The following is a 23,990-nucleotide window of genomic DNA, read 5'->3' on the forward strand; positions in this document are numbered from 1 at the left end:
GGGCGGGCGGACGGCGAGCGGGAGGGCCCAGCCGCGGGCGCGGAGCGGGCGCCGCCGGAGACGCCGCCGCGCCGGTGGGTGTCGCGCCGCCCGGGGCCCCGCGTGCCCGGCGCCTGTCCGCCCCGCCGGCCTCCGCCCCGCCGCTGCCCGGGGCCCGGAGCCCGCGGCCCGGCCCGGCCCGGGAGGGAGCGGGGCCTGGACGCCGCCGCCCGCCGGGCCCGCAGGTAAGGCCGCCGGCACCTGGTGCGGCTCCGGCCCCGCCGCGTCCGGCCCCGGCCCGGCCCCGGCCCCGGCCCCGGCCCCGGCCCCGGCCCCGGCCCCGGCCCGGGGGAGACCGAGGGCGACGGCGGCCCCCGCTGCCCGGGGCCGGAGCCCGAGCCGGAGCCCGGAGCCCGGAGCCCGGAGCCCGAGCCGGAGCCGGAGCCGGAGCCCGGAGCCCGGCCCGGCCCGGCCCGGCCGGCGGGAGGAGCGGCTGCACCCGCCCCGCCGGCAGGGGGACCCCTCGGCGGCCGGGGCGTCGCCGGGCTGGGGGGTCCCTCGTGCCGCCTCCCGGGCAGCGGCGCGCCCAGCGGAGCCCCTGTGGCCCGGCCGGACGGGTCTGACAGGTCCCGGACCCGCAGCGGGAGGTCCGGCCGGCCGCGCTGGGTCCGCACGAGGGTCAGGCTCCTGCCGGGGCCGGGGGCCGGGGCGGGGATCGGGGGGCGGTGGGGTGAGGGGAGCGGGGGGCCGGGGGTTCGGGGGGCGGGACGCCGGGGGCCAGGGGACGGGGGCGCGGAGGGGGCCGGGGCCGGGGAGGGGGGGCCGGGGCCGGGGAGGGGGGGCCGGGACGCCAGGGGCCGGGGCCGGGCCCTCCGGTCCCTGAGTTTCCGTGTCTGTAGGACCAGCCCGCCCGCCAGCACAGGGTGCGGCTGAGACAGGTCCCTCCAGCTGTCCGGACGGGCCCTGGAGCCCGGGTCGGCCCCAGGAAGACGCAGACAATCCGAGGGGCCCGGTCCAGGAGGGCGGAGGTTTAAAGGGGAGGAGAGGGTGCAGAGGGGCCGGGGATCCGGGTCGGGGGTCCAGCCCCAGAGGGGCCTCCCCGGTTCCTGCCTCCGCTGGCGGGTCGGGGAGCAGAGCTTTTCTGGGTCAGGACCGGGGTGACTCATCCTTCGCCGCCAGATTCCCACCCGGGATGGCAGGTGTCCCGGGAGTTACCTCCCTCTCCGGGCAGAGTCTTCAGGGGAAACCGAGCCAGAGGAGCGGGCACCGTGCAGGCCTCGGACAGGGCCGGTCCCCGCACTGGCCTCCCCCCTCTGGGGCCAGGGGGGCTTGTCCAGGCGACCTGTGTGATGGCCCAGAGAGCCCTCACCACCCGCTGAGACACAGGTGCACCAGCTGCTTTTGAAACGCAAGGGCAGGGAGGGTGCCTTCTGCCCAGAACGTGTCCGAGATCAGCAGTGGTCCCGAGGTCCATGCTTCAGACCAACAGCTCAGTCATGAATCCGCCTTTTCATCCAGGGAGCAGGGATGCTCATTAGTAACAGCGTAATCAGACATGGCAGATACCCATACAAACTGGGGGTGGGAACACAGAAATGGCTACACTCCCCCACAGCCCCGGGCCGAGGCGGCCGGGCCGGGCCGCGCAGGGTGGCCCAGCGGGTGTCAGGCCGTGGAGAAGCCCCTCGCGGTGGGGAGAAGGCTGCTTGGGTGGACACGGCGTTGAAAGTCTAGGCACCAGGCGGCTTTGGCAGCTGTGAAAGCAGCAGCTGGGTGAGGGGTCAGGGCGCCCAGGGGAGAAGTGCTGGTGGGAGGGGGAATGGGGTTCGGGGGGAAAGGCCCTCGGGGGTCTAGCGCAGGGACGAGGTTCAGTGTGTCTGTCCCCTGCACCGGGACGGGGTGGAACTTGGTAAGTGTTCGAGAAGCCGCTGCAGACAGCGACAGCGGGATGTGCTCCGTTCATTCCCGGGGAACCTGCGGCTCAGAGGTGGCTGCAGGCACCCGGGGAGGTGAACGGGAGGTGCTGGCTTCCCCCTGGGGTCTACGCTGCTTTCCTGTTTCTCTCTCACTGGCACCTTCAGGATGTCGATGGCCACGCGAAGGGCACTTACTGCTTTTTTTTTTTTTTTAAGTGTCCAAGCTCCTGGCTACAAGGTCCCTCCTGCTTCCTTGGCTGGTTAAGGAAATGTAACAAACCAAGGGCTGCCGGGCAGCGATGCGGACAGGGAGCCTGTCTTCTCGCTGAGCGCTCCGGGCCGCCTCCTCTGATTCAGAGCCAAGAAAACTCTATAGCAGAGTAACATTGTTCAGGCAAGTGGGATGACTTCTTTTTTTTGTAATTATTTTTTTTACAGAAAGGAAGGGAGAGGGATAGAGAGCTAGAAACATCGATAAGAGAGAAACACTGATCAGCTGCCTCCTGCACACCCCCCACTGGGGATGTGCCCACAACCAAGGTACATGCCCTTGACTGGAATCGAACCCGGGACTCTTCAGTCCACAGGCCGACGCTCTATCCACTGAGCCAAACTGGTTTTCGGCAGGACAACTTTTTAAAAAGCAAATGAATGTGTTGTTTCCTAGCCTGACTATCACAAGTTGGAGAAGTTTTTATTTTCGTTGTTGGGTTTTTATTTTGTTTTGTTCTGTTTTTTGTTTGTTTTGTTTACCAGAGTGAGGGTGCTGTTTATCTTTCTTGGCTGCTTTCTGAAACACGTGAGTTTAGTCAATGCTGAAAGCCATTACCTTTTCACTCTCCCCGTATCTTCTCCATACCGGGGAGAGCGTAATGGGCTGCCCCTCCTCTGGGAAGCCCCCCGGGATTAGGTGGAGGCCCACAGAAGGCGCCTCTCCCTCCGGGGCAGGGCGGTGCTTAGCCCTGTCCTACACTTCCTTATGGCTCCCCCCTCCTCCGTGGGCGGCCCTGTGCCTCTGTTTGCGCACTTGGGGAGCCAGGCCCATGGTTTAGGCTTCTCTGTGTGTTTTCCGCTCACGGTGGTTTCCCCGTGTACCTCGTCGTTTGAGGCAGATAATGCTGGAGCCAGGACACACCTCTGGTCAGGGAGGTTTAACTAATTGCTAGCTGGGCGACGGTGGGAAAGCCGGGCCCTATGACTCCTCATTGCTAACGGGGGTAATAAAACCTGTGAGAACAAATGAGTGCATGTGATCTAGATTCGGATGGAAGCAGGTGTGCATTGAAGGCTGTGACTGCTTCAGGCAGCAGTAAGCCCTCAGTGAGCTCCCACACGGCCGGCCGGGGCATCCTGGGTCGAGGGTTGGTACCCCGGGACTGGGAGTGGCCATGGCGGGTGGGCGGGCAGAGGACAGCCGGGCAAAGGCATGGCGGCCGGTCTCCGCAGGCGCTCCCCTGCCTGGAGACCGCGCACAGCTTTCAGCTCCTCCTGGGCTCCTCGTTTGCTCAGCTCTCTCACCAGGCCTTAACCAGCCACACTAATACCTAGCACACCTATTCACGCTGCTACTGCTCAGTAAAGAAAAGTCATCAAAATAATACTGAAAGGCACTGAGTGTGACCAGCCATTTGAAGTTCTAATGAAGCGCTTTGTTTATAAACTTCTGTGGAGGGAGTGGTATGTTATGATACATACGCACTGGTTGAGTTTGGGAAGTCGCTCTGTACGTAAGTCTAAGAATTGTAAATTATCACAGAGCCTAGGATCCTTTAAAAAGTAATGGATTATTCAAGCTGCATATGATATGAACCAATATTGAGTTCTAAGTGAATATTTTACTTGTGTTTTTAAAATCCAATTAATTTGATTTGCTTACTTAAAAACAAGACGTTGTCAACCTGTTAGGACTCTAGAAGTAAGGCTTTTGAAATAAAGTTCTGAAGTTTTACTCTACCTGTTCAAGAAAGGTTCCGGTAGACACTAGAAGTTAAATAGAATGTGTTTGGGGAGCTTGGAGCCAGGAAAACAGACAGAAAAAGGTGCCCTACAAGTTGAAAGTCCCAGGGAGGATAAGCCCTTGGCTTCGGTGACGGTGAAATTGAAGTGTAACAAGCCTGGGGATAGTTACATATTAAACATGTTACTAACTTCATGGAGGTGATTAAACTATATTTTTCAAAGTTTTTAAATGTTTTTTCTTTCTTTGAAAGAGCAACACATTTCCTGTTTTATGGTTATTTCTTCCCAAGCATAGTGTTCTCTCTGGGCCTCAGTGTCGGGGCGGGGGCGGGGGCGGGACGGCCAACTCCCTCAGCCGGAGGCGCTCCCACGTGTGTGTCCTCGGCCCGAGCCTCCTATTCCTTCGGCCAGAACTGGCCTCCAGCCACCAGCACCCACCACAGCCACAGCGCAGCACCTGGGCCCGTGAAGCCATTTAAAGGGCGAAATGCCATGTTAGGGTTTGTTCTTTTGATTGACTTTTTTCTTTTTAGTTTCCCTGGTTACGGTGAAAGGGGCTTGTCCCCGGCCCTGGGGCTGCCGGTTACACCCGGTCACTGGGAGCAGCAGGCCCTTCCTGCTGGGGGAAGGGGAGGGCGGTGACAGGTCTGTCCTTTCGTAGGACATGTCTCTCCTCCGTTTAAGTGGCACGTTGTCTTTGCTGCCTCCTGAACCTGACCTGGAGGCCAGAGGCCCTGGAGCTCCGCAGACACCGGGTTCTGTGTGTTAGACCAGCCACCCCGGGGCAAGGCGGGGGCCCCGGGAAAGAGCTCACCAGGACGCCCGGACCCTGCAGGTGCAGGTGGCGTTTTAAAAACGGCCTCCTCTAACCAGAGGGAATTCTAACTTGAACAACAGCAGACCTCTCGTGGTCGGAGCCTCGGGGCGCTCAGCGGACGCCCATCGCCTCTCCTGGGCCCGCACCTCGGGGAGGCCGAGGCCAGGGCCGGAGCCCCACCGCCCTCCCCGTGGCTTTCCGTTCACTGTGGTCGGCCAGCCGGTGCGGGCATGGCAGGGAGCACTGTCCCCCGTGGAGGCACTTTCCAAGCTGGGCAGCCGAGAGGGCTCAGAGCCGCCCCAGCTCCGGGCTCCGCAGGCAGGGAGGAGGCGGGCGGGGCCGCACAGGAGGGCCATGTTTTTCTTCGGACACTGCGGCCTGACCTGGCTTTTCTGTTTCCAGCCGGGCTCCCAACGGCACTGAGCGGGGTGCTGAGACCCGGACCCGGGGAGGGCCGCCTGGAGCCTGCATCCGTCCTGGGGGTCAGCCCTCCCCGCATGCAGAGGCCCTGGGAGGACTCGGCTGGGATGCCCTCAACGTGAGCTCCTCGGCAGGATGGACGAAGAGCTGGAATGTCCCAACTCCTCGGCGGAAAAGCGCTACTTCCCCGAGTCCCCGGAGTCCAGCGAGGGCGAGGAGGACGGCCTGCCGGCCTGCGAGGACCTGGAGCTGAACCCCTTCGACGGGCTGCCCTACTCCTCCCGCTTCTACAAGCTGCTGCGGGAGCGGGAGGCGCTGCCCATCTGGGCGGAGAAGTACTCCTTCATGGAGAGCCTGCTGCAGAGCCAGGTGGTCATCGTCTGCGGGGAGGCCCGGTGCGGCAAGAGCTCCCAGGTGAGTGTCCGGTGCCACAGGCCGCGCAGCAGTCCCGGTGCACGCCGGGGCCCGGGCCAGGGTGCTGGCGCCTGGGGTTAGCGTGCCTCTGGGTTTCCTGAGGGTGGGAGCAGGCCCACGCCCATGGCCTCAGCTGCGTGGATTTTAAAGCTGAGACACGTGCTGTGCCTGCCAGGGCTTCAGGGTGTGACTGGCAGGATGCCTCGATGGCTTGTTGGTAAAGCTGGGGGGACTCTTGGCTGGGGGCGGATCTTGAGTCTGGGAGGGGGCACTGGGGCCTAAGGCTGCTCCAGGTGTGGGCTCGGTGACTGCTCTGAGTGAGGAGTGAGTGGGGGCCCCTGGCACAGGCAGGCTGGCCTGTGGGAGGAGCCAGGCGGGCATCTGCCTGTACGTGTCCCCCGCGGGCAGCGCTGAGCCGGTCCAGGACGCCACAGCCGCTACAGGTTCTGGTCTGGACTGGGCCCACTACGAGGACCTCCAGCAGCCCAGCGCCCGTGCCTGTCGCCTGGGGCTGGTGGAGGACTTTGCTTTGCTGGCTGAGATGGTGCAGCTCGTGGAATTTCAGTTCCTGGTGTCGAGAAGGCCCTGATGCAGATCAGATCCTGGTCGCCAGGCCGCCTCCCCTAAAGCGGCAGGCAGCCACTCCTGGTGATCGCCTTTTGGGGAGCCAGGGCTGGGCCCAGTCCTCACGGCACCCAGGGCGCTGGGGTCCAGACCTGGTTCTCAGGACACCCATGATGTCTGCCTCCTTTGCAGCCCGAGGTGGCGTCACTGCCCTGGCTGTGAGCCCCCTCCCCACCTTCCCTCCCGTGTCCCAGCGGGAAGCCACCGAGGATAAGGCTGAGAGGCGGACAGCGCACTTCGCTGGCGGGGTCGGGACTGTACACCAGTGTTTTTCAACCTTTTTTGGGCAAAGGCACACTTGTTTCATGAAAAAAATCACGAGGCACACCACCATTAGAAAATGTTAAAAAATTTAACTCTGTGCCTATATTGACTATATATAAAGTAATTCTCTTGAATAGGAATCAAATAAACACAAAGAAAGTATTTTATAATTACTTTATTATGAAATATTAAGAAAACAAAATAGTGAAAAATTATAAAATTCTTGTCTTGTCTGCACCTACAGCACACCAGGCAACATCTCGCGGCACACTAGTGTGGCGAGGAACAGCGGTTGAAAAACGCTGCTGTACACACACGTGGGCTCACACTTCCCACCGGTCACTCCCGCACCAGTGCACCCGAGATAAGCCGGTGTGTTTGCCTTTAAATACAGGAGCTGCTAACGAGCTCATCTGTTTACTTTATTCTGAGCATTTAAATATAAATGCTTCCACCTTGAGTCACCATTTCTCATCTCAATGCTATGCAATGTTTACTTTGCTTAAAACACAGTAGTTGATATGGTAAGACATGTTTCTTATGGAGGTTTCCTGGAGCCAGAAAGTAAGTCATAAATAGATTAGTTTTTTTGTTTTGTGTTTGTTTTTGTTTCGTTTGTTTTTCCCCCCAGAAATATAGCTGAGGTTAAAAACACATGTACTTTGCCTTTTACTTTTACCTGCCCTTTTTAAAAAACATCTGGGAATCGCTAACAGTCCTGCTAACACCTTCCTATCCTCTGGCTTTCCTTCGTTGCCGTGGTAACTGTGGGTAAACAGACTGTTGGGAGGTTCACTCAGGCTGACTGGCTGGTGACCCGCTCACACCGTGACCCGGGGCTTCCCCTCGCCCGCAGGTGCCGCAGTGGTGCGCCGAGTACTGCCTGTCCGTCCGCTACCAGCACGGCGGCGTGGTGTGCACGCAGGCGCACAAGCAGCCCGCCGTGCAGCTCGCCCTGCGCGTGGCGGACGAGATGGACGTCAACATTGGCCACGAGGTGGGCTACGTGGTCCCGTTTGAGAACTGCTGCTCCAGCGAGACCATCCTGAGGTGGGTGGGTCTGCCCGCCGCGCCGGCCCTGGGCCGGGGCCCCGCCCCGGAGCGTGTGCCCCTCATCCCACACCCAGACATCCGCCGTGCTCGTGGCGGCTGTCCCAGCCTGGCCTCGTCCTGGTCTAGTTCTCCACGACCCTCGTGACCCTCAGGGAGGTCACTTGTTGGGTGGCCCCCAGACTTCAGTCTTGTCTTCTCCAGCCCCACCTCAGGGTGGGTCCGTACAGGCTGGCCGTGTGCCCACCAGACCTGGGGTCTCGCCATCCGCACCACCGCTCTGCTTGCTGAGCCGTGCCTCTTCGGGCTTGGCTGATTCCCCCGTCCATGCCAGGGTCACCTCCTCCAGGAAGGCTTCCCTGACCTCCCACAGTGTAAACAGAAAACCCGGATGTGGTTACAAAACTGCACATGAGCCCTCACCATGGTTGTTTAGATCCATGTTTTTCAAACTACTTTCCCAAGTCTCCTTATTTATAAATTTGAGCTAGTAACGTCTACCTTCAAGATTTATCCTGAAGGTTAAATGAGAAAGGCAGCAGCAGTGCCTGGCGCACACGTGGGGCTTAGTAAGTGCTCTCGTCCTTCCTTTTCTTCCTTGGAAGGGGTCAGCTGAGGTCTGCCAGGCCCAGCCCCGCCGCCTCCCCCCCCCCCCCCCCCATGCCGTGGGAGAGGACTCGGACTCAGCATGGCGCTGGCTCACAGCCAGATTTAGTCGTGAAAGCAAACACGCCGTCAGCGAGGGGGATGGCCGGGCGGAGCGCACGGAGCCCGGGCACCACCGGGGGCGCTGAGAGCAGAGCCTTCCCTGGGCTCGAGGCTCTCGGGGCCCGTGGCCGTCTGTCCTGTTTAAAGTGGACGCACGCGCGTTTGCGGTTGTGAGGGTCTGTCAGTTTTTCCGACGGGAAGGACTCGGCCCAGCAAAGGCTCCGAACTCCGGTTACAGCATCTCGTGGTCCCGGGAGGCGGGGTTGGGGGTGGGAGGGAGTCCCCGCACGAGGCTAGCTTTGCCCCCGCAGGTACTGCACGGACGACATGCTGCAGCGCGAGATGATGTCCAGCCCCTTCCTGGCCAGCTACGGCGTGGTCGTCCTGGACGACGTGCAGGAGAGGAGCATCGCCACCGACGTGCTGCTCGGGCTCCTCAAGGGCGTGCTGCTGGCCCGGCCGGAGCTGAGGCTGGTCATCTGCACGCCGCCCCTGCTGCTCGGCGGGCTCAGCGCTCTCTACGGCGCCGTGCCGCTGGTGGAGGTGCCCGGCGGGCACCCCGTGGAGGTGGTGCACCTCAGCGGGGCCCCGGAGGACGCCCTGGAGCCTGTCCTGCGCCTCGTCTTTGAGATCCACCACTCGGGCGAGAAGGGCGACATTGTCGTCTTCCTGGCCTGCGAACAAGTAAGTAACCAACTCTAACCCCGCCAAGGAGCGGTGACGCCGGAAACGCTTTAACCGGCGGGTGCTTTTAGTGACCAGCACACGGGTCCAGTTTGCCGCTGAGCTAGATATTTGGCTCCTCGCTTTGTCACTTTGGAGGACACGTGGGCAGGTGAATAAAACCCGCCTGCAGAGGAAGCGTTTCTAAAACCAGGCGCTACTCTGAGTGCAGGCAGGAGGAGGTCTCATGCAGGTCCGTGGAGCGACCCCGGAGCTAGTTCCCTCCCCAGGACCGGAGCGTCTGCTGGAGATGAGACGGGACCTAACAAGCTAAGGCTGTGGGCGGGGTCAGTAAACAAGCAAACGAGGCCCCACAAACGCTCCCACAACAGCCAGCGGGTCAGGCAGAGGGACATTGACAGTGCGCCCAGGGCTGCCTCCGGATGTTGGGCACCTCGTCTGCAGAGAGGAAGAACAGTCCACCTGGAGTCTTTGAAAGAACGACTGGGAACGTGCACAGTCTGTCGCTGCTTTTAGTGGCGGGCGGTTTGGGGACCCGTGTGTACTGCAGCTGCACGGCGGGCCTTCCCTCCGCTACCCTGACTCTGAGCCTCAGTCTCCAGAACGAGACCTTCCGTCTGAGGGTGGGCTTCCTGGGCCTTCCTACCCTCTTCTCCCTCCGGAAGTCCTGTTTCAGACTGTGACCCACGTAGGTAGTGATCCCATGACCGAACAGAAGCCCCGAAGGAACCTGTTCGGCTCTCCACATGCGGTCACCTGCTTCCTCCGCTGACGGTGGAGCCAGGGAGGGCTGGTCCCCACCCTGGGACCCAGGCTCACAGCTGAGGCTGCATCTGCTCCGTGCGGACAGTAGTTCGGAATCCCAAGTGCATGGCTGCGAGAGCGTGTCATCAGCTCGCCGTGTGAGCTGACAGCTTCCTCAGCAGTGACTCCTCGCCCATCTCGGACTTATATCACCGGGTCCTCCTCCAGCACGACTCGGCTACTCCAGAAGCCCGCAGAGTCCGGAAGTGACTGTGGAGACGGGAGGAGAACTGATGGCGGCGATTCGGTTGTCAGTGTCGCTGGCGAGGCCTCGGGAAGGAGGGCACAGGCTCAGGAGGTCTTCACCAGGAAGCCCGGTCGCCAGGTGAAAAGGTTGATGCTGGTTACCGGGCGACTCTGAGCCGCACGAGGCAGTTCCGTCTCCCAGGAGGGGCTCTCGCGTGGGCGTCCCCCGAGAGCGGACAGCTCCTCCGGCGGGCGAGGCTCCGGGTCCGTGGCCCCGCAGGTAACTCCAGGAGCCCACGGAGATAAACGCACCGCACACACTGAGGGGGAGAGAGAGGACTACAAACCACTTGAAGCCCAAAATGCATGTTGAAAGCACATTTGTCAAATTCTGAAGGTTCTGACCGCCAAGCCCTGGGCCAGCTGAGCGTGAGGCGGCGGAACCATCTGCACCACCTGCTCCTACTTGGCTCTTTCCTCCTCCCCGTCTGGAGCCGCCTCAGCAGCAGATCCCCTGGCAGCTGCGAAGTTCAGGCAGCCAGGAGCCAGTGAAGAGCTAGGCAGTCCGAAGCGCTGGGGGTGAGAATAATTCCCAGAACGACATGGGGGACCCAAGGCAGGATGTACGCACGACGAGACTGGAATCCGGAGACGGGCTCCTGGTTCCTGGTTCTGCCGCCAGGAACACAGTGACGCCTCGCACTGACGTGAGAGTGACTTCTGTGTCGCTGCCACTGTTAACGGAGATGAGAGCTGATCCGGCTAGAAAACTGGGGTGAGCCCTGGCCGGCGGCTCAGTAGGTGGAGCAGACCTGCAGACTAACGGGTCCCGGGTTCAGTCCGGCCAAGGGCACATACCTGGTTGCAGGCTCCTCCCCAGCCTGTGCGCAGGAGGCAGCCAATCATAGTGCTTCTCTCACATCGATATTTCTGTCTTTGCTTCTCTCTCCCACTCTCTCTGAAGAAATCGATGGAAAAACATCCTCAGGTGAAGTTTAAACACAGAAAGAGGATGAGTGTATCTCACAGAGGAAACACCCTGCAGAGAGCAGTGAAACTGCACACTGCCTCTCCCCCCCCCCCAGCGTGCTCCTGCCACGTCCTCATTTACAGTTAAAGCCACAGACACGTCCCTTCCTGTGGACGTTCAGTGGTGACCATGCCTGTGACGTGCCACATCTCATGGCTGGTGTCGCCTTTGCCTCTAGGATATTGAAAAAGCCTATGAAAGCGTCTGCCGAGAAGCCTGTCGCCGGGACGCGGACGGCGGCGAGCTGGTGGTGGTGCCCTTGTACCCGAGAGAGAAGTGCGCGCTGTTCAAGCCGCCCGAGGAGACGGAGCACCGCGGCCCGGCGCCTCCGCGGCGAGTGGTGCTGACCGCCAGCCCCGGGGAGGCCCTCATCGGCAGCAGCTCCGTCCGCTTCGTGATCGACGTGGGTGTGGAGAGGAGGAAGGTAACGCTTACCCAACAGCGGGCGACAGCCGAGTCCGCTTCTGCTCCTGCCCTTTGTGGACCAGAGAGCGAGGGTGAGGGTGAGGGCGCCGTTTGCTCCGGGCAGGGAGGGCCCGCTGCCCTCGGGGGCACCTCCGTGGTCTGGACACGATGAAGGGAAGGAGGCGCTGGGCGGAAGGACACAGCTGGCAGCACAAGGGGGAGGGAGCCGCGTCAGCGGTTTTGCTTCAGCCAGTTGCTGCCTCCTGATCAGTTAGGCTCCCGGTGTTTCTGGTAAACCCTTGATCAAGGTCATCAGCGTCTTCCCACAAGCAACTCACTGAGATTAGTTTCAAGTGCACTGGTGCTGACTTTAACAGGTTTTAGCTCTATAACTACGTAATACAATTCCACCCTAAACCATAAAGACTGTGCTGTTTTCTATTTCTGCTCTGAAAGAAGGAAATGAGTGAAAATGGCATAGGCAGGCTCACCCTCAAAGACTGTCACGAAGCCTTGGGGGAGTGACGCCGGCGCTGTCCCCACAGGTGTACAACCCCCGCATCCGGGCGAGCTCGCGGGTCCGGCAGCCCATCAGCCACAGCCAGGCGGAGGCGCGCAAGCGGACCCTCAGCCCCACGTCGTCAGGTAGCTGCGGGCACCCCCCAACTCACGGCCACGGCCACGGCCACGGCCACAGCCACGCCAGGCAGGAGAGCACGCCCTGTCTCTTCCAGGAAAGCTGTTCCGTCTGTACTCGGAGGAGTTCGCCTCCAGGGACATGCGGCCGCTGAAGCCGGCGGAGGTGCAGGAGGCCAACCTGACGAGCACGGTGCTCTTCATGAAGCGCATCGCCATCGCCGGCCTGGGCCACTGCGACCTCCTCAACCAGCCAGGTGTGCGGGCGGCGGCGGGGCCTGAGGTGACGGCCGGCGGCGTGGGGGGGACAGAGCAGCGGTGTGGTCACAGGGAGAAGGAAGCAGGAATTATGGTGTCCGGTTGGGAGAAGCACAAGGCTCTCCATCAGCATGCAGCACCCCGTTCTCGGTGGTCCCCCTGAGACTGGCTGGTCGCGGGGACGGCGTTCAGGGAGGACTCATTGTCTCCCGACAGCACGCACACAGCTACATGCCGCTGCGCGGGGAGCAGGGCTGTGGGCGCTGACTGCCCGGGGAGGGGACCGTGCAGCTGCCCCGCGTTCAGCTGGTGGAAGCAATCACAGACGGCCAGCTGGCCTCCCTTTCAGGCCCATGAACCGTGAGGAAACGATCTGGCGTAACTGGGCTGCAGGCTGCTAAGTGGGCTCAGATCCTGATACAGCTCTTTAAAAACAAAGCCGGCTGTCTCCCTTCCCTGGCGCTGAGCACTGACCTCCATTGTGAGGGAGTCACTGCTGACCCTGTGTGGACGGGGGCTCAGAGGTCTCCCACCGGACAGCAGTGGCACCCAGAGAGACTGGAGGAGCCTGTCCTGCCGCAGTCCTGTGTGGGCACCGGCACGGGCCCTCTGATCCTCTGGGTGGCTGTCGGGCTCTGATGCTCTCACGTGTGCTACAGACCACGGAGGGGACGCTCGTAGATCCCCCAGGTTCCCTGTGCAGCTGCCTCCTCGCACCCCGACCAGCGGGCTCTGGCCACCACAGGCTCCCCATCCCGCAGCACCATCCCCACAGCTCGGGGTCTGAGGCTCCATCTGGCTGCCCTCCCTGCACCACAGCTTTTCAGGCAGCAGCTGGGCAGTCACGTGGCTCACGTCACTGGTGTCCCCGTTCAGGAGTCGGCCCTTCACGGCCTGGTGTCTGTCTGGGAACTGCTGAGTCTTGTTTGTTCACCGGGGAGGGACATCTGGTCTGTCCCTCCGCCTCGGGACCGCTCTCTCTCCAGCCCCCAAGGCTGACCGCTCTCTCCCCAGCCCCCGAGAGCCTGATGCAGGCGCTGGAGGACCTGGACTACCTGGCGGCGCTGGACAACGACGGGAACCTGTCGGAGTTCGGGATCATCATGTCCGAGTTTCCCCTGGACCCGCAGCTCTCCAAGTCCATCCTGGCGTCCTGCGAGTTTGATTGTGTGGATGAAATGCTGACCATCGCTGCCATGGTAACAGGTACCCCGGACTCACTTTGTGAATCTGCACGGCTAGATCTTTAGATGGGATCAGGCATTTTAACAGATGAAAAGGTAGAAAATTATAACCATTACCTTCGTGTGAAAAAACCTACATCAGAGCTAGTGAATGTCTTAACCTGGCTGGTGAAAGCACACCAGGTTAGCTTTTGCTGACGGCAGCGCAGATCAAGAAAAATTTGAAGAAAATGTGTCACGAGACATGTTCTTCCCCAAACGATGTGTGCGAGGCTTTATCTCCTGCCCGTTCCCCTGGTCTGCATGCTTGAGGTTAAGCTTCAGCTGCAGACAGACCGAAGGCTGTGCTGCAGGAGAACTGTGTTCTGATCTTGCCCGTCCCCACTCCCGCTGCAGCACAGCCCGAGTGACCAGCAGATAGAAAGACAAACCGAAACAAGGAGACACACATAGGACAGCCCCAGGCCCCTGGATGCCCGAGTAAAAGGGAAAACTGACCGTCGGAATAAGACGCCGCTCCACGCCGAGCTGTGCTGCCCGAACGCCTCCCTCACGCCGCCCTCGCCCCTTTTGTCTCCAAGCTCCCAGCTGCTTCTCGCACCTGCCGCGTGGAGCTGAGGCCGCCGCCCTGGCCTGTTGGAGGCCGTTTCTACACCCCGAAGGCGACCACTTCACCCTCATCAACGTTTACAAGGCCTACCAAGACGCGGCCCTGAGTGCCGCCAGTGAGCGTAAGTGCTGCTCGGTTCCCAGGGTCACCACGGAGCCCTCCTTCCCGGGAAGCTGAGTGAAGGCCGCTCTCCAGCCCCTGGCCACGCCGGGGGGACGGGCTTGAGGCCTCAGGGCACCGCAGGCCTCTCCGAGCAGAGCCCTCCCTCCGGCTCCAGAACTCTGGCAGCTGTAGGCTGTGGGGCTGCGGGGCTGCGGGGCTGCGGGGCTGCGGGGCTGCGGGGCTGCGGGCTGGACCCAGCGCTCAGCTCGGCCACACTAAGGGCGTTGCTGGGGGCAGGATGACGCAGCGAGACTGGCACAGCTCCTGCCCTCTCGATTTGGGGAGAAAACAAGGAACTGCCATTGCAGGCGCCCTGGGTCACAGCTGTGCTCCCTGCTGTCCGCAGCCTGGCACATCCCCGCTGGACGGCCCACCTTGCTGTGTGTGTGTGTGTGTGTGTGTCCCGCACGCACCCATGTGACCCCTCAGGCCCGGGAAGCAGAGAGCACCTTCCTGGCCAGGCCCCTGCAGACCCACCCTCGATCCTGACCCGTGCCCTCCCCCAGACTGTGTGGAGAAGTGGTGCCAGGACCGCTTCCTGAGCTGCGCCGCCCTGAGGATGGCGGACGCCATCCGCGCCGAGCTGGTGGAGACCGTCCGGCGGATCGAGCTGCCCTACGCAGAGCCCGCGTTCGGCTCCCGGGAGAACACGCTCAACATCAAGAAGGCCCTGCTGTCCGGCTTCTTCATGCAGGTGAGGGCCACGGGGCTGACCCCAGGCAGGCCTGCAGGAGCCTCCGGTGACCACTTCACTGAGGCTCACTAAAGCAACGAGCCCTGATGCGCCTTCGTATTTACGTCCTTCCCCGCGGGCGTGACGGGCTGAGCCAGAACAGCACCCCTGTCCACGGGGGCGGGGGAGGGCGGGCCGGCTCTGAACTGCTGGCGAACTCGCTCACATTCAGGGGTGGCTAATGCCCAGCAAACAGAAAGCGCCTCCTTCGCTGCTCCTCGTGGAGGCTAACAGCACGCCAGAGAAGCGGGCTGACTCCCCGCACCCACTGAGCCTCCTGGAGGCAGCGTCTCAGCGCGGAGGGCCTCGCCCCCGCGGAGGTCAGGCCTGGCTCTGGGTCTGAGGACTAGCCAGCGAGGCCACTGTGCGCGTGCTCACGCAGACATCGCCGCTGCAGCGCCCCACCGCGGGCCGGACGTCAGCGCTGCTGTCTCACTCCGGGTCTGGAAGCAGGAAGCAGGGTGGGCTCTGCTCTGGGGCCCGGGAGGAAAGGACCCTTTGGGGTTGTTGACCAAGCACAGCACAGAGTGCTGCTCTCCACAGTAACGTCTCTCCTAGATCGCTCGGGACGTGGACGGGTCGGGCAACTACCTGATGCTGACGCACAAGCAGGTGGCGCAGCTGCACCCGCTGTCCAGCTACGCGCTCGGCGGGAAGACGCCCGAGTGGGTCCTCTTCCACAAGTTCAGCCTCTGCGAGAACAACTACATCCGGGTCACCTCCGAGACCTCCCCGGAGCTGTGCGTCTCAGGGATGGGCTCCTACTGCGTTAGGCTCCGTCACAGGAGTTTCTGATCCCCAGGCAGGCCTGCCTCCAGGCTGCAGCAGAGGCTCCGTTACGTAAACACAAAGCGGGATGCCTCTGACCGGAACGAGTGCTGCGGGGGACCCCGCAGGGCCAGGCCTGATGAGCCACGGAGCCGAGTTGAGGCGGAGGGCCGGGAGAGGGGGACTGAAGCCAGGCAGCGGCCCGAGAGGTGGTGCCTGTGGCCACAGGGTCGGGGTTAGGCCGAGGGCAGCACTGCAGCAGCTGGAGGGTAAGGGTGCCAGCTCATGCACGGGAAGACCCTCCGGCTGCCGAGAACGGTGTGGGGGGCGGGGCAGTGTGAGAGGCAGACTGGCCTCCCAGAGGCTGGCACAGTGCGGTCGGTCCTGAAGGTCCCTCCACCACGTGGGCAGCGGGCGCTCTGGCAGGAACCCAGGGAAAGCAAGAGCTGTCCACTCAGCTGGCCGTGGAGCGCTGAGTAGGAAGAGGGAGAGGCGAAGGCCCTCCCAGAGGCCAGGCCTCAGAGCATCAGGTGGGACCCTTCGCACCGGGGGTCGGAGGGGCAGTGCAGATCCCCGGTGTCAGAGGGCGGCCTAACGTGGAGAAGCCAGCTGCCCGGGAAGTGCTAGTGGGCTGGTTCCACAAGATCAGCAGCCAGGGCAGAAGGAGCCACGCTAACGCCAGCCTGTGGCTGCTGCAGGGGAGGGGGAGGCGAGCTCGCTGTCTCCCGCCAACAGCGCCGTTTCTGTGGGCACAGGTTCATGCAGCTGGCGCCGCAGTACTACTTCAGCAACCTGCCCCCCAGCGAGAGCAAGGACCTCCTGCAGCAAGCCACGGACCGCCTGGCCGCTGCCGCCAAAGGGGAGCAGCCGCCGAGCGAGAAGTGCCCCGAGACTACTGAGCAGAGGTGCGTCCTGCAGTGACGCCCGGCCCTCCCAGAGCCCCGGCCTGCGGGTGGCGCCGGCAGCACTCAGGGAGGACGGCCTCCCAGCCGCACAAGAGCGTCTTGAAACAAACGGACACTTTGTATATTATTTAAAAATAAAATATAGAAGTTTTTATTGAGTTCTTTAAATTACTACTCCACGTTTTTCTTCTCATGGGGAAGGTTTTTAACCCACCATTCATAATTTGACCAGAAATGTTAAACACTATTTTGTGACTGTGTCACAGACACAGGCCACAGGACCCTACTTTGTGCAGAAAAGCTAAATCTCAGTCTGGAGTTTGTCGGTGAAGCTCCTGGGTGTTCTGTGGTTGCACAAGCACCCCCGCGGGGAGCGGCTAGACAGACAGGTGTTCCTCCAGCGCGGCCATGACCTCGCCCATCCGGTCACACGGCACCAGCATCACGGTACGCAGCGGCTGCATCGGGACATCGTCGAAGGACCACCGGCCGCCCAGACAGGAGTCGCTCTCCTCCTGCACCGAGTAGCTGAACCGCAGGGCCGCCTTCTGAACCACAAACACGGGGAGTGAGCCACCCGCATGCAGTCAGCAGCAAAGAATACTGTCTGCCACGTTTCCATAGGAACGGGCTGGAGGAAGCCGAAGGGACACTCGCCAGCAGTGGGTGACACCGAGCCATCACCCCTCACACCGTCTACCCCTCTGAAGCCACTCACAGTCACCCCCCGTGACAGGGACGGCAACAGGCACAGCACTGGGCAGCTGACAGAAAACCCTGCAAACGCAGGCCTTCCCCACTGCCCAGCGGCCTCCTTGGCAGAGCTGCTGGGGTGAGGGGAAGCGTGCAGAGCCGGCCGTGTGCCACCACCACACACCCCGAAAGGCTGGCACAGCCTCCACGCTTCAGTCCCCGTCTCCTTCCGGAAGCACCCGCAGTGCGGCCAGTGCTGACCGGAGTCTCCAGAGAAATGCGGGCGGCGGCCATCCCAGGAGCAGGCCCTCCTCGGAGGTTTACTCCTGGGGAGGGCTGCACGGGGGAGGATGTGCTCCATGTGGCTGGCCATCGCGCACAAGCACCTTTCCAGGAAAGAAAGTGCTAGAAACCCACTAACGGGATGACATCCAGGACGAGGGGCAGAGCGGCACGGGAGTCAGACGAGGTCCACCCGGTGGGCTGGGACCTCAACTGACGCCTCTGTCCCTCAGATTCCATGTCCACCTGGAGCCAGGCTGACCCTGCCTCCCGGGTTTGGGAGCACAGCTCTCCCAGCGCATTGCCAACGCCTGGTCCCTCCCGCAGGTGCGGGGTTTCCCTCACACACTCACCACCAACAGGGGCTGGCGGCAATGGCTGTGCGAACCCAGCGCGCGCCCGGCACTGGGAGCTGCCGGCAGGGGGATGTGGAGGAGAACAGGGCCACGCTCAGAAGTGATAGAAAATGGGAGAGTCCTTACTGTCAAGAAAATCCCCATATACAGGGAACCTTGGTTCTCAAACCTAATTTGTTCTGGAAGGCTGTTCAAGAAGCGATTTGTTTGAAAACCAAGTCAGCAAAAGCAAAACACACACATTCCCAGCACCATTCCCTGAAATGTTAACAAGGTGGGTTTAGCAGTGAACTCACTCTCTCCCCTTTGTCCCCTGAGACACACACTGATCACATCGGCATGAAAGGGTTGCTTGTTGAGAACCGAAATGAGAACAGGAGGTTCCACCTAAACAAACACAGTGAACAAGCATCTTACCTCGTAGAAAAATTCTTCCTCTGCATTTGTAAACATTAACTCATCTTTCTTTTGGCTGCTCTGGTTCTTTTTGGAATTGTTTTTTCCTGCTTCCGCAAACGTCTTGCTGATCAGAAGGTAGAAGTGACACTTCCCACACGGCTTGTTGGTCTTGTGTGCCTCCGCCAGCTCTTTTCTACGAGACACACACAGGTCTGCTGCCGGCCAGGCGACATCAGCCCAGCCACCCCCAGGCCCGGGGGAGCGGGACGCCTGGCAGGGCTGCTGGGACCGCGCACAGCAGTGCGTTTCAGTTCTGCCGCCTGCACTCTGGATCGTTCTAACAGTGCTTCATCAAGAACAGGGTGACGAGTCGCTCAGATTAGGCTCTGAGCTGTCAGCAGATGTCTCCGATTTCTCAACCTCACCGCTCTGTGCACAAGTTAAAGACACTAAGAACCTCGAGTTTTAAAACAGCAAACATGGGACTGAAACACACAAAGGCCATGGCCACTCCCAATGCCACGGGAGCCTGGGTCTGCTCAGTCTCCAATCACGAGTCCAGGACTAACCGCTCACGCTGCAGAAGCCACACTGCAGACACCCTAGCTCTGCAGTCAGCCCCACAGCAGTGAAGCCTCCGTTTCCTTCCTGAAAAGTAGGCATCATCCTGTGCACCCGGCAAACAAAAACAAGGGAACGCACAGTAGCCACTCAGCTTCCTCTCCCGGAGGATCAGGAGAAGGCGGCCACCGCCGGGAAATCAGAGAAATGTGAGCTCCCGCTGATCAGGAAAACAAACCCACTTCGGAGATTGGGGGGAGGGGAGGAATCTATTTAAACCCCAATATGCAAATAGACCGAACAGCGGAACGACCAGTTGCTATGATGCTCACTGACCACCAGGGGCCAGACACAGGCGCTGAGTTTCATTCCCAATGAAATTGAGGAATTTTGTTACTGTTGTAATTATTCAGTATTTTTCACGTTAATCTACCCATGAAAAAGGTGAAAAACTAGTCAAATAGGAGTGAAAAGTTTACATGAGACTCACCTACTTGAATGCCACTGAAATCTTTAAGGTTACGAAGACTTGTCAGAACAGCCTTTTCGAACAGAAAAGCCGATAACGACCCTGCGCAGCTCCGGACGAGCACTCGCGCCCACCCCCGGCCGCCCAGCCCAGGGCGGGCTCCACACCCTCTCCGTGCCCCATTCCTGACCCCGGGGAGCCGGGCTTACTGGAGCTGGCGGTGCAGGGGCAGCGCGATCTGCGCGGGGACATTGACGAAGCGCTCGCTCAGGAGCAGGCCCACGGGCCGGGAGCTGTCGCTGAGGAGCCTGTCCAGCTGCTCCACCACGCTCTTCTCACAGCTCTTCGCACAGCCGCGCAGAGCCAGCGCTTTGATCTGCTCGGCACACGGGGTCCCCTGAAAGCAGAGACGGCGCTGACCACAGGCCATCGCTTCCCGCGGAAGCCCGACAGGGAGCACCGCCTGCCCACAGGAGGGCAGTTCTGTCCCAGCCTGTGCTTGAGGCCACTGTGCCTGGTGTAACTGCCCATGACGGTGGTGAGAGGGCCGGGGTGAGCTAGTGCACCTCACAGGTGGCGGCGGGAACTGCAAGCTCATTTAAAGCAGAGTGCAGCCTGCGCCCCGTGAGGAGGGGAAGCAGCTGGGATCCCTTTTCCCTGGATCAGCAGAGAGCAGGAAAGAGCGATGAGCGCCAACTCTGTGACTGTCCGTGTCAGCAGCGCCCTCTCCTTGGCCGGGGAGGGGAGGGGGGCAGACCAGCCACGGGTCAGCCCGGCAGGCGGGGGACTCTACACACAGGAGGAAGGGCTTGAACTGGCACACACCAGTCAAAACTAACGCCTCCGCTGGCCGGAGTGGCTCAGGGGTTGAATGTTGACCTAGGAACCAGGAGGTCATGGTTTGATTCCCGGTCGGGGCACAGGCCCAGCGTGGGGCGTGCAGGAGGCAGCCGACTCATGATTCTCTCTCATCACTGATGTTTCTAGCTCGCTCTCCCACTCTCTTCCTCTGAATAAGAATATTTTTTAAAAACATAAAAAATCACCTTCACTTGAAAACAGGTTGCAGTGAGACTTAGCAAGAGCACACGCCCTTACCACACTGTCAGGCAGGACAGAAACCTCATGTGTTACAGGCGGGGCGGCCTCGGGGGACCGCCCAGGTGCCCGGGGGACCCACCTTGCGTTCGGTTAGATTGAGAAGGCTTATGAAACCAAAAACCTCATCTCCGTCCACGTCGTCGTCACTGTCTTCCGAAACATCCGTTTGCTGTTTTAAAAAGAAAAGTGTTTGATTTACACTTGGTTGGGAAAAACAGAACACCACGCCTGGAATCTAGCCTCATTCCTCTGTTTAAACAACTGTCTTATCACTGTCACCAGAAAAGCACCATGGGTAACGGCAGTGTGGCCCTGTGCCTCCGATTCCATACTCTTTCCACACTGGGCGTGACCTCTCCTGCCCTAACGGATACGAGGCTTTACTAAATTCTCAACATATTACAACCCAGAACAGCTAATGCCTCACCGAAGTGAGGCTCCTAAGAAGGTGACCGATGCCCGGGGGGCGCTTATTCTCAGGCAGAGACAGAGAGGCGAGAACGAAATGGCAAATTCAGAGAACAGCTAATGAAAAGCGTGGCTGCCCCTGAACGTGGCTTAGATGCACCAAACGCTCCTCTTCCAAGACCGACCTGCTCAGCCTCGTCCAACACGGAAGGTCCCGGCAGGAAATGGAGTCGACAATGAGCTGGGCAAAGGGGTGGGCACAGGACCACACCAGTGACAGCTCCACACGGAGCGCCAGCCATGTACCACACAGCTCTAAGCACTTACACTCAGCTACTCCCTGCGTCCACTTCCCACCCTACAAGGTGGGCACACGCATCATCTGTGTCAGACTGACAGCGGCACAGAAGGTCATGACCGCCTGTACTTCCCAGAGGGCCACAAGGACATTGCCTATCCCTCCTTGTCGGACAGTGACCCACACGCTCCTCCCGTCAAGAGGTGGGGGGGGGGTCTATGCGCCCTCTCCTGGAACCCTCCCCGGGACTTCCTGTCTTCAAAAACTCCCAAGCCTCCAGCTGCTGTGCAATAGCTCATTTGCATTGTCACAGGCAAATCACAACTCGAAATGTACCAGTCCGCACCCAGGTTCCCTCCCAACCCACCGTCCTCCATGTGCTGTCCTGGTTGCTTAGCCAGACCCTCGGAGTCATGCCTGACTCCCTTCCCCTCCCCCAGCCCATCATATTTCACCTCCCAAATGCCTTCTGAACCAGCCCACTTCTCTCCCTCTCCACCGCCACCCACCTCATAACCCAGTCCTCCTGCTCCGTGCCGACTGAGGCATCCGGCCGGCCGGCTATTCACCAGGAAAAAGAACCAATTTAATGAGAATGAGCGCAGCCGCCTGCTGACCTTAATCACACTCCCGATGTGGTTCTGCTGGATTAAGAGCTCTGTCAGCTCTGCAGTGTTGACAGGTGCCTTTAGGAAAAGCTAAGAGAAAAACATGATTTTAAATTAAAGTCAGAGTGCGAGACCTAAAAATACTCCTAACTTCCATGTTCAAATAAAAACCATGAAACGCCAATGACCTGACCAGGAAGGTGACTAGGACACTAAAGCTCTCTCACGTGTGGGGCAAGGAAAACGGAGCAGCAGCAGGTGCTGCCGGGATTGACTTCCACGGAAGAATTCCTCTCCTGAGAGAGCCGGGACGTGACTTAGGACGAGACAGAACAGTGGTCAAGTACAGCAGCTGCCAGTGTGGCAGGAGGAGGAACATGAAACAGGTCCATGGAGGAAGGGGCTGGGAGCAGAAGCACAGAGAGGCCTTCCCTCTGGGCCGGGGCTGGGGCCGGGGGAGGGGAAGAGAGGACGGGAAGGGAATTAAAGCAGAGAGGAGCGAGCTGACGGAGCGGTGCTGGCGGGCCTGGATTTTCTCAGAAGAGCGAGTTTGTGCATGAAGAGTACAAAGCAGTACCTGCTGCAGCAATCTCTTAATTCCGTCATAATCGCTGTCTGAGATGGAGTAAGCTTCAAACTCAACGTTCACTTCCTGTAAATAACACACAAACTGGTCATCACACAGAACTCTCTAAGGACGTCAGGCATTCTGTGCCCCTGCAGATGTCCTTCTCCCGCTACCTCCATCCTTCTGGCTCTAACGCGCACAAATCCCAAAGCCCCTCAGCCCTGTTCACAAAGGCGGAAGAACAAGACACTGGCCAGGGTTCCGGGTGAGAGCAGCCACGCAGGAGCGCTCACCGCCGGCCACAGGGGACCCGCACAGGACCACCTCACAGGCCTGCACCGCCTGCGCCCCATCCCAGCCATTCACCTGCCAGATACACCGCCTGGCACACCGCGCACCACGCACTGTGCCCGGCGCTCAGGTGACCAGGTGAGGACGTGAAGGACCCTCCCTGCCTTCAGAAAGCCGGGGTGTAGGTGGGAATACAGACGTTAGGGAAATATTCACGTAAACGTACAGCTGCGCCTACACAGCAACTTGGAAACAAGGCCAGGACAGACTTCCCTTGAGAAGCGCCATCTGAGCTGGGAACGGAGGACAGGAGTCCCTGGGGCAGGGGTACAGGGCCCAGAAGGTGTGCAGCTGGGTCCCTGACCTCCATCTGCAGAACCACCAGGACACAATCTGGGTGACCACTGAAATATCCCACAAATAAATAAATGGAAGGATTACTTCACACCACAAACAAAACCCGAGATGCTTTCAAATGCCACACAACATCACCCTGGAGGACCGGGGCTCCGGTGAGAGGTGACTTGCACGCATTTCCGGTTGTGCAGGTCCTGGGACGTGGGTCTTGGCTGACGGAGACCACAGGGGGACAGCAAACTCACTTCCGCCGCCCGTCCTTGTGCACGGGTGTAAGCACCGGGCTAACTGGCCAGCGCCCGAACACAAGATCCTTGTACGGCCCTGGACCCTGGCTCTGAAGTCAGCTCAGCCAGGTCACGTGGCCAGCAAACTAAACCAAACAACTGTCATGACTCGGGTCCGAACGTAGGTATCCCTTTAAAATACTAAACAAACTCCTGTCCGGCTGGCCTTCGTGGTGGAGCATCAACCTGTGGACCAGATCATCCCAGGCCCGGGATGCGGGCTCCATCCCCAGAAGGGGGCGGGCCGGAGGCAGCCCATCCATGGTTCTCTCTCCTCGTGGACGTTCCTCTCTGCCTCTACCTTCCCCTCTGGAACCAATGACACACACGTTTGTTAAAGTAAAGCCCCGAAGGCCATCGCCGTGCCGGGTTTCCTTGGGGACAAGGGGCGGGCCGGGCCGGGTATAACGCCTGAAGTCATTGTGCGGCCGCGGAGTGCAGAGGCCGCAGGGGAACCGAGTGCGCCCTTTACGGCCTGGAAGTCGCTGCCCCGAGCGCCTGCCCCTCCCCGGCCGCGGCTGCCGCGAAGCGCGCTCCCAGCTGGACGCCAAACCGGCGTCGCGGGTGCTGCTCACCTCGCCCACAACCTCGTCTTCATCCTCTTCCTCGTCGCTGTCCCCTTCGTCGTCGTCGTCGTCGTCGTCCTGGTCCTCCGTTTCCTCGTTCTCTTCTTCCTCGTGGCACGGGACCGGGGCGCCGGGCGGCTGCGGGGTCCCACCGCCCACGGCGCGCCGCTTGGGCCTGGACGCCATGCTGCCGCGCTCACTGCGCCTGCGCAGCCCCCGCCCGGGGCGCA

At 60.6% G+C, this 23,990-nt stretch overlaps 2 protein-coding genes across 5 annotated transcripts; one reads left to right on the plus strand and one right to left on the minus strand.

Annotated features, from left to right (window-relative positions):
• Positions 1-5,074: 5,074 nt before the first annotated feature.
• On the plus strand, positions 5,075-16,823 carry DHX32 (DEAH-box helicase 32 (putative)). Of its 3 annotated transcripts, XM_036439332.2 has the most exons (12): positions 5,079-5,505; positions 7,250-7,443; positions 8,463-8,835; positions 11,034-11,279; positions 11,806-11,905; positions 11,995-12,153; positions 13,169-13,360; positions 13,920-14,069; positions 14,617-14,804; positions 15,402-15,583; positions 16,367-16,567; positions 16,610-16,684. In XM_036439332.2, the coding sequence occupies exons 1-11, from the start codon at positions 5,227-5,229 to the stop codon at positions 16,530-16,532; spliced, it is 2,229 nt and encodes a 742-aa protein (XP_036295225.1). In that variant the 5' UTR covers positions 5,079-5,226; the 3' UTR covers positions 16,533-16,567; positions 16,610-16,684. The 3 variants fall into 3 exon arrangements, with proteins under 3 accessions (XP_036295226.1, XP_036295227.1, XP_036295225.1); XM_036439333.2 differs by lacking the exon at positions 15,402-15,583 and having other exon boundaries at positions 5,075-5,505; positions 16,367-16,684; XM_036439334.2 differs by lacking the exon at positions 11,034-11,279 and having other exon boundaries at positions 5,077-5,505; positions 16,367-16,823.
• On the minus strand, positions 16,639-23,983 carry LOC118719594 (BRCA2 and CDKN1A interacting protein). 2 transcript variants are annotated; one of them, XM_036439340.2, is made up of 7 exons: positions 23,770-23,983; positions 22,269-22,343; positions 21,701-21,781; positions 20,457-20,546; positions 19,486-19,673; positions 18,265-18,439; positions 16,639-17,061 (listed from the first exon to the last, which is right to left on the minus strand). In XM_036439340.2, the coding sequence occupies exons 1-7, from the start codon at positions 23,944-23,946 to the stop codon at positions 16,894-16,896; spliced, it is 954 nt and encodes a 317-aa protein (XP_036295233.1). In that variant the 5' UTR covers positions 23,947-23,983; the 3' UTR covers positions 16,639-16,893. The 2 variants fall into 2 exon arrangements, with proteins under 2 accessions (XP_036295233.1, XP_036295231.1); XM_036439338.2 differs by having other exon boundaries at positions 16,639-17,064; positions 23,770-23,982.
• Positions 23,984-23,990: the final 7 nt, after the last annotated feature.

Source organism: Pipistrellus kuhlii, unplaced genomic scaffold (assembly GCF_014108245.1).
Source record: "Pipistrellus kuhlii isolate mPipKuh1 unplaced genomic scaffold, mPipKuh1.p scaffold_m20_p_15, whole genome shotgun sequence".
Lineage (NCBI taxonomy): Eukaryota > Metazoa > Chordata > Mammalia > Chiroptera > Vespertilionidae > Pipistrellus > Pipistrellus kuhlii.

What these genes read in the sequence shown, in the direction of transcription:
- LOC118719594 (XM_036439338.2), bottom strand. Translation starts at nt 23,946, where the DNA reads ATGGCGTCCAGGCCCAAGCGGCGCGCCGTGGGCGGTGGGACCCCGCAG. An exon ending in TTAAGAGATTGCTGCAGCAG is followed by an intron (nt 21,782 to 22,268) that starts GTACTGCTTTGT and finishes TTTTTCTCTTAG; the next exon opens with CTTTTCCTAAAGGCACCTGT. An exon ending in CCCCTGCACCGCCAGCTCCA is followed by an intron (nt 18,440 to 19,485) that starts GTAAGCCCGGCT and finishes TGTGTCTCGTAG; the next exon opens with AAAAGAGCTGGCGGAGGCAC.
- DHX32 (XM_036439332.2), top strand. Translation starts at nt 5,227, where the DNA reads ATGGACGAAGAGCTGGAATGTCCCAACTCCTCGGCGGAAAAGCGCTAC. An exon ending in TGGGTGTGGAGAGGAGGAAG is followed by an intron (nt 11,280 to 11,805) that starts GTAACGCTTACC and finishes CTGTCCCCACAG; the next exon opens with GTGTACAACCCCCGCATCCG. An exon ending in CCTCAGCCCCACGTCGTCAG is followed by an intron (nt 11,906 to 11,994) that starts GTAGCTGCGGGC and finishes TGTCTCTTCCAG; the next exon opens with GAAAGCTGTTCCGTCTGTAC.